Genomic DNA, 8429 nt, shown 5'->3' with positions numbered 1-8429 from the left:
TTGGTAGCCATTGTATTTTGCTTATCGTTGAGGCACAGAATTAATTTCTACCCCTAACGTTTGTTTATCGTTTCTTAAAGAATACGGAGAGTAGCGTTGCGCGCGCTTAGCTACGCTATTGGAGTCGCGTGTACATGTGCGGGCGCTCGTGATTATACGTCGCGTGTGTTGCAGCAAACAAATCGATGGGCTCTCCTTGTATAGTGTGCATGTAACAAGGCGTCCTCTTTCAAAGTGTTGCTTACCAATTGCTGCGACAAGTAGAGCGTAGTGCGCTTCTACAAGCCAGTGCTTCTGCGTCGTCCGAGAAAAGAAGGGCGCAATTATTCGGTCGTACCATAATTCTTTGTCATTTTTCAATTGGATTCAAACAACAGAGACATTATCAAAAGCAATTCGCAAAAGTAAATAGCCACCTCGTACGGATATTAGGTTGTCCCAAAAGTTTCTTTCGTTTTATTAATAACTAATACATGCACAATAGTTTATGTTTTATGTTACATTATTGAATTGTGCACGATTCATGTTGCTCCATTGCTGTTACAACACGAATATCTATGAAATTAGATCGTCTATTTATAGAAACACGACCACATAAAATAATTGAGTGAGATACATTCAAAATTGTGTTATATTCGAATGAGACAAAAAAAAAATGGAAATGATCGTGGTGCGATCGAATAAGATTCGTCGATACTCGTACCTAATCTAATGGCCGATCGGCAGTCCACGAATTGTCTCATGACTCGATATTTTGTGTTTGCTTGCACCGATTTCCATTGTTTATATAGAAGCATAAAGATAACACGCAAGAATCTTTGTTCCTCAAACATTATCCAAAAGAACACGGCGCTGTGTGTAATCTAGATAGGCTTACGATCAAAGTAGCATCGCTTTACGTTGTACTTGACGGGTATCCAGGCCACCGATTTCGCCAATTTTTCTAGATAACGACTTATCGGATGGAAATTTTTTTATTATATCACGAATCGATTATATTTAAAGAATTGCTAAATGCGCTAAAAATCCATACGAAAGATTTTTTTTTAAACAAGTTTACACAACAGGTTCTGGACATGTAGCAGGACGCTATGCAACAAAGGGTTAATATTTAAACCGTCCGATGCCACTAACCTTCCGATGTCAACGATTTGTCGTGTCCTCTGCGCGCCATCGGTACATTTGCCGAACGCTTATAAGCGCCTGCAATGTTGAAAGGGTCAAGGATCAAGGACGGATTCATACGGGGGCTAATTGGATTATTATCCGAAGCCTTCGTTTTCCAAGCTAGCTTCGTCAAGGACACACTTTCGCAGCGTTCGAATACAAATTTTAGACGTATTCGCATTCGATCGAAGCGATGAAAATCCATTTAAAATCCGTACCTCGAATGATTTACGATCGACAGTTTAAAAACCACCGAATTAAATTAAACCAAAGTAAATTTTAATGGCGATCATTCGTTGTTTTGTAGACACCCTGCTGCAACAAGGTGTACACGTGTCGTTACTGCCACGACGAACGGGAGACTCACACGGTGAACAGGAAAGAAGTCACGGAACTGATATGCGTTCTGTGCGACACCCGTCAGCCAGTGCAAGCCACTTGCCAGAACTGTCATTGCCGATTCGGCAAATACACTTGTCTCGAATGCAACCTCTTCGACGACGAGGACAAGAATCAATATCATTGCGACGGCTGCGGGATATGCAGGGTCGGCGGTCGCGACCGATTCTTCCACTGTGCCAAGTGCAACATGTGTTTGCCGGTTCAGTTACAAAATAGACACACGGTAAATAAAGCGTTGAGAGATAGTGTTCGAAACCTAATCAAGTACATTCCAAATGTATTCCATTACGAGATATTTGAAGGTGTTGATTATAATTTTCATTTCTATCTGAAATTTTCAGTGCGTGGAAAATGTTTCGCACGCAAATTGCCCCGTCTGTCTGGAGGATATTCACACGAGTCGTATACCCTGTCACATTCCGAAATGCGGTCATTTGCTGCACCGCACCTGTTTCGAGGATTTGTTACGTTCGGGACATTATGCTTGTCCCATTTGCCAAACGTCACTGCTAGATATGACCGACTTATGGAGATATTTAGACATGGAAGTATCGTTGACACCGATGCCAGAAGAATACAAGGATTACAAGGTCCATATTCTGTGCAAAGACTGTCACGAGGTAAGCTATATCTGGGACACTGTTTTTTCCGTGCGTTATTAATACGTTTAATAATCACGAATATTTTCGATATTTCAGGAGTCGACGGTAACATTCCATGTCGTAGGATTGAAATGTTTAAATTGCGGGAGTTACAATACTTGCACAATTAAAGGCTCTCCATCTCCGGGTAAGTAGGAAATTGTCCGCTACAACTTGTATCGTAGCATGTTCAAACATTACGTGAAAATTGTTAGCAGATCCAGACACGTTGGATGAGACAGCTGGTGGCAGCACGGACACGGGGGACGAAGAGAAATCGCAACGCCAGAGCTCTGAGTGTTAAAGTGAAGAGGATGCGTAATCGTTTCCGAGAAATCGTCACCCTTTGGGAGGTGGAGGATGTTTCTAAAAGAGACAGTAGGGCAAGACATTTACCTCTTTACTTGTTTTTAGCGAATTTACACGTTTCTGTTGATTGTTTTCAAGTTTTTATAGAAGCTATTTTGTTAGGAGACGAAAAATGTGAAATGTTAAAGAGATCATTGAATATTTACATTACGGACGTCAAACGTAAAGAAAACGACTAATCATGTAAAATTATCGCAATGCGAGACTCGAATCCTTAAGAATGTTCAGAAATTTCTTGTTCGCCAAGAATTTCGCTTGATAACAGTATTTCGAAGTGATATCAATAGGTTCAAGACGTTTCGTGACAGTGTCACTCACGCGTTTCCCAAAATTCTTCTCGCGCTGTTTTCTTTTTTTTTTTCCTTTTTATATACACAAATAATATATATACACATATACATTTGTACAAACGTAGATTTACACTTTACGATGCGTGATTTTTCTTTTCGATGCAATCTTTTCGTAAATGCTAAATGAACAACAAACGTGTACCGGTTTAGTACTAGTCAAAAATCGATCCCTTTTAGCTATTGTTATAATCGACAGCTAAGAGTTCCTCTATGATAACTACCACCACGCATATAGATCCCTGAGATTTTATATTACGCAGCTACTACACCGTAGAAATAGAAAACAATGAGATTATTATTAATAAGACGCATTCTATTCGTTAATGGAATCTTATTATCATGAGCGCAATTTTCGAAAAGATCGCCATCTAGTCAAGGATCATTCTCGGGTCTGCTTGATGTGTGACATTTTTGCATATATATATATATATATAAAAATGCGCGGGGGAATCTCAGATAGTTTGGGTGACGTGAAAGCCGATACATAACTGACGTACCGACAAGATTTTCAGAATTTACGAATACACCGATTTTTGCCTGCGAGACAGAGGTGTGCGTAATCAGACTACGCGACATTCATCTATCGAATTTTATCGGGCATTATCACCTTGTTATTACGAAATAACAACAACAAAAAAAGCATTCGTGATTGTGCACTTTGTAATGTTGTGCATATGTTTAGACCTCTTTAGTGCACGCATTTATAAATACGCGTCTTCTTCGGACGAGAGGGGAGAGTTGAACAAAATCCTTAAAAAACGATGATACAAACATCCTGTATCGCGTTGGTACCTCTTTTTCGAAGAAAAGCGCTGCAGATTAATTACACGCATTTTTAACGCTCATACCAGCGTTACACGCCGTAAACCAAAATTTATAATCCGTTAGTTATGTAAGATGCAGCCAGTTTTGTATGATAAATGTTTGCTAATGAAGTTTCGTCTTGGATCGTTGATTATTCTAAAGAAAAGGATATGCGTTATAGGTTAACGAACTGAAAATGTAGAATTGGATTAGAATGCAAGGGAACGTGGAGCACGTTCTTATTAGAGAATTAAGAGAGTAGCTACACCCTGTTGTTTCACGTTAAGGTAGTATAATCGAAAGATAAGGTCAGATCATAAAGTATGCAGTCTAATTGATAGCTTCCTGACAAATATTGTAAAAATTTCATCGAGAATTCTGCATGACGTCGAATATGCTAGAAACGCGTGTATGAGGGGAACCTTAGCGTATCACGTTAAATGCTCATTGATTTATTCGTGAAACGTTATTATGATCTTGTAGCCGTAATTCGAACCCCGATACACGATAAAATGCGCGTCATCGGGCGATAAATTTCAACAGAATACACAATTAGAAATAGAACAGCAATGTTTGTAACTCAAGAAAGTTTGAATCGGTCAAACGCATTCCGACATACCTCGATTACCATCGTGAAATTTTATATGATTTCTCCTTGGGCTTTAAATCTACGAGGAACCAAGCTGGTAATGACGGCATTTACCTCTTATCCATTCCATGGCATTCCAAGATTACACGAGACAGCAACGTAATGTTTCAGGTGTAACCTGAAAATGAAACTATCGTCATTATCTATTCGTGTAACGTTTTGGAACATTTTATTGCGTATCGTTGACCTAAGAGTTTCGCAACGTTGCGGTAGAACACAGATCTAAGACGCAATTACAATGTTTCTTTTTTAGTGTGATTATTCATCACGTCTTTATTATTCAGTTGTAAATTAAATACCAGTTACAAAGGCTCTTTGTACATAACGGCCGCAATAATGCTTTTGTTTTATATTATATATAATATATACCATAATATATATGTATCAAATAAACCGGCTATCATTTCCTCTTTTTTATCTTACGTTTTCTCGCACGAACGTGACAAGAAGTCGCTACCCGGTGTGCTTATAAAACAAAATAACAAAAAATGTTGATTGTAACAAATTATAACAAAAATGTCGAATTCATGATCCACATGCACGTTTCTTCGAATGTAAACGTTGCAATGTCACATGCAATGTTTACAGCGATATAAAAAAAATACGATTACTTTCCACGAAAAACTCGCTGTGTTTTTCCTCGTGTGCTACACGAGGGAATGCGCACGTCATTTTGTAGCAACTTCTTATCACCCACAAAAAGAGAAAAAAAAAGGCAGAAATGTCTTTTGTCGCGTACCTTAGCCGAGAACAAACTGCGAACTAAAGTCTAGGTAAAGCAACGTGACATTTCCTCCCCTTTTGGATGCAATTTCGGTTGCACCGTGGTTTTTTTTTAGAATTCGACTGGCTTGGATACACGATGTGCTTCGGGGCATCTGTAGTCTGGTCAACTTAATTTAATCGTTCATGCAAAATGTGACCATATTAGAATATATTTGAACTTGCAGAGATAGGCAGAATTGTATTTGAATAACGGCGTCAAGGTTAGGTTCGAACATATACCTAATTCGCCTTATGTACATTAATTATTCTTTTTTTCTTTGTTTGGTACTGAATTTTTTAACGTATACCATCTCGGTATAATTAAGACACTATTTTAGATGATAAAAACTCTATATAACGATTTATTATCAGCTTAAGATTCGTTTAACTTGAGATGTATCATTTAATCAACATAATTTACATCGTGAATTTTATACAAAGTATAACAGATCACAAGTTGATTAATTATTCGTTACACGAAATTTGTCATCTAGAAAAATGTTGGTCGATAAATTTCAGTTTGACCGCAGCGACAGCGCACATTGGGAGCATGCCCCGATGCACACCGCGTCATTTCAGCCCGCGTAAAATTTCCTAATACGTTCGTATTTTCACCTGTTCGTTCTTTCCTTAAATTCACTCGACAGATTCGCGTAATATTCGATAGAAAGAAAGGCCATATTCCTTAAACGGAAGCGCCGCATAGTTTTAACTACGACTAGTTCAAACGTCGCGTGTTTTACTTTTGTACCACGATGTGCGACCGAGCCTCCCCCGTTCTCTCTCCGGCATTTCCGGAAAGACTCTAAAAATTCAGAGAACGAGGACGTAGCGATAGGTATCCATGACTGCTGAGAAATCGACGGGCAGCTCGCGTCATCTCGAGCTGATCACGCGTGCGTCCGCAGGCCACTGTTACCCATTGCGCCTCCAACTGTAGCTGCAACAAAAGGAATTTTGCTTTTTTATTTGGATACGAGTATAGCTAGATTCTGTCTCGGATCTACAATTCGACCTCGATGGGCCGACCAATTTTATCTTTATTTGTACATACTTTCATTGAACCTTGAAGCGTTGATAGGAAAAACAAAACTCACCTTGGCGCGTTTTACTGGCCTGAGCGGCAGGGGGCTGAGTATACAGCAGGGACTGTCGAACGCGTCGAATGTGATCGCCCTCTTGGCATTAGGCTTCCGTTGAACGGACGCAAAGTCGTGGGAGGTCTGGAAAGGATAGACACACTAGCTACAGCCGGCGATATAAAAGAAAATCTTGTATTGTTTTTTTATAGAAAAACTTCTAATCGAGAATCATCGAGACGATTGAAGCTCTCGACGTCGAGTCTCGAGGGTCGCTCGCATGACTGTTCGAGAACTGTAAGGTGGATTGTCAGAAAGAGATGGAGACAGATAGGACGTTTCGAGAAAGAGAGAGACAAGAGAGGAGGAGCTTACTTCAAAGAGGCTCACGAAACTGCGTTGGCTCGGCCTTTACACGACATATGATGTTTGTTTTTTTTTTAATGCGAGGAACGAATCGCTAGACGAACTTGCCCACATTTGAACCGTGGATCGTGACTAGGTCTTTTCGCAATCTTTTTTTCTCATTTTGTTCGTCGCACGATTGCGAGAGATACCGATTTTACCGACCGCTGGGAGCCGCCGCACAAATTGTCTTTGGACTTGGTCGTTTCAGGACACAGGAGACGAGGGAACGAGGATGGGGATTGGTGTGGTGCTTTGGTACGCTAGGCCAGGCCTGTATACAAGGGACGTTTTACATTCGAGTTAGTTCTAAACATGCGGCAACTCAACGTTATTTACGTAAGGAATAAAAAAATATATATGTAAATATATATATGTACATATATTAATATAATAATAAATATTTAAAGACGCTATATTTTTTTCCTTTTTCAATGTGTGCGTATATAAATATATATATATAGATCTATATATATATATATATATATATGGAACCTATACATACGAACACATTTCACGTATTTGTGATTTATCAAAAGCAAAACATTTTTCCTTTTTACAAATATTTTCCGTGTTGGTATCGAACGAAAAATTTGACGGACGAAAGTGAAACTGTAAGATATTTTTTTCATTTAAAACACACTGAAGAGTACGATTAGATGGTTTCACTTGTTTATACAGGTTGTACCAGAACGAGAAGATGCTGTAGTACGTTCCATGATATCATTATTTAATTTACACAGTACTTAGTTTTTATACACGAACGAAAGTATCGTCGTACCAAGTACTTAATTCGACTGTGTTTACACTAAACGATGGTCAAATTTACAACCAAGCGTATCAAATTTACAAATAGTACGAATCAAATACATAATTTAACTATAAGAATTTGGTAAGCCATAGTACAACTTTGTTACGATAGTTGTAATATGTGGATCCTAACCCTTTAAGTCTAAGTATATCTTGCTGCTCTAAAGACGGTTCTACATATATTACATTTCGATAATAAATAAAGTCTGAATATATTATGTACATAATTTTTGTTACAAGGACTTTCGATTCCATTCAAAACTTGATTTGCATAAATAATTTATTTTTCCTCTATCTTGCGTCCTGCGCGATTAGGCTAGAATAGAATACCCGTCCTTAAAGGGTTGATCGTTTCATGGAATGTACTATGGTTTCTTATTTCTGACGGGAACCATACTTTTATATTGATTTTTCCATAAAAAGTTCTTATATATACAAGTAGAAAAAAGTGTACATGTACCACAATTACACGATTGTTGTAGCACCTTATGTATTTCGAATAGCATTGAATAGCTAATCAATATAGCAATTTCACCGGGTTCGATTCTTCCAGTTCACTTCGTCCTCAATGCAAACGAATAATTTACACGATTTAAAAAAAGAAAACGTCAACAAAAAGACAAAAAAAAATAATGAAAAGAGTGCGGTACTCGTAACCGTAATTTAATTCACAATGAAATAGATCGACGGTAGAGATAAGTGATTGAAGCAAACAAAAACGAAACAATATCGATCGTACATCACCGACTGTATGCACGTTTCATTGAAAATAAACAGTACGGATGTTTCCAATGTAGAACAGTGACAAACGACGAAGCTCGGCCAAAATAATAAAAATGTATACACGCAATTAATAACTTAAGTACACGAATGCCATTAAACGCGGCCATTTTAATCTTTACGACAAGAAATAATAGATTAACGCGACACATTTCTTTACTTCCATGAACGTAAGTTACACTAAATAGCTACGCACCGTTAACGTTAC

The 8429-nt window shown here is 38.3% G+C and overlaps 3 protein-coding genes across 5 annotated transcripts in view; 2 read left to right on the top strand and 1 right to left on the bottom strand.

Annotated features, from left to right (window-relative positions):
• Positions 1-4794, top strand: part of LOC128872764 (RING finger and CHY zinc finger domain-containing protein 1) — a 7448-nt gene extending 2654 nt beyond the window's left edge. The window contains exons 3-6 of one of the 2 annotated variants that reach the window (XM_054115778.1): positions 1475-1792; positions 1911-2189; positions 2268-2358; positions 2429-4794. In XM_054115778.1, coding sequence (XP_053971753.1) covers positions 1475-1792; positions 1911-2189; positions 2268-2358; positions 2429-2514 — 774 coding nt within the window. In that variant the 3' untranslated portion in view covers positions 2515-4794. Of the gene's footprint in view, positions 1-1474; positions 1793-1910; positions 2190-2267; positions 2359-2425 lie in introns of both variants that reach the window. The other variant, XM_054115777.1, reaches the window with a different exon arrangement.
• The window catches only part of LOC128872763 (probable cytosolic iron-sulfur protein assembly protein Ciao1), a 164069-nt gene that overhangs the window by 135464 nt on the left and 20176 nt on the right, over positions 1-8429 (top strand). The window lies entirely within an intron of this gene.
• Positions 4624-8429, bottom strand: part of LOC128872757 (myb protein-like) — a 42049-nt gene continuing 38243 nt past the window's right edge. For both annotated transcript variants that reach the window (XM_054115764.1, XM_054115763.1), the window contains exons 9-10: positions 6245-6370; positions 4624-6087 (exon numbers count right to left, since the gene is read on the bottom strand). In XM_054115764.1, the coding sequence (XP_053971739.1) occupies positions 5953-6087; positions 6245-6370 (261 nt within the window). In that variant the 3' untranslated portion in view covers positions 4624-5952. The remainder of the gene's footprint in view (positions 6088-6244; positions 6371-8429) is intronic.

This window comes from Hylaeus volcanicus, chromosome 2 (assembly GCF_026283585.1).
Source record: "Hylaeus volcanicus isolate JK05 chromosome 2, UHH_iyHylVolc1.0_haploid, whole genome shotgun sequence".
Classification (NCBI taxonomy): Eukaryota; Metazoa; Arthropoda; class Insecta; order Hymenoptera; family Colletidae; genus Hylaeus; species Hylaeus volcanicus.
This window is presented reverse-complemented; position numbering and strand designations above follow the sequence as displayed.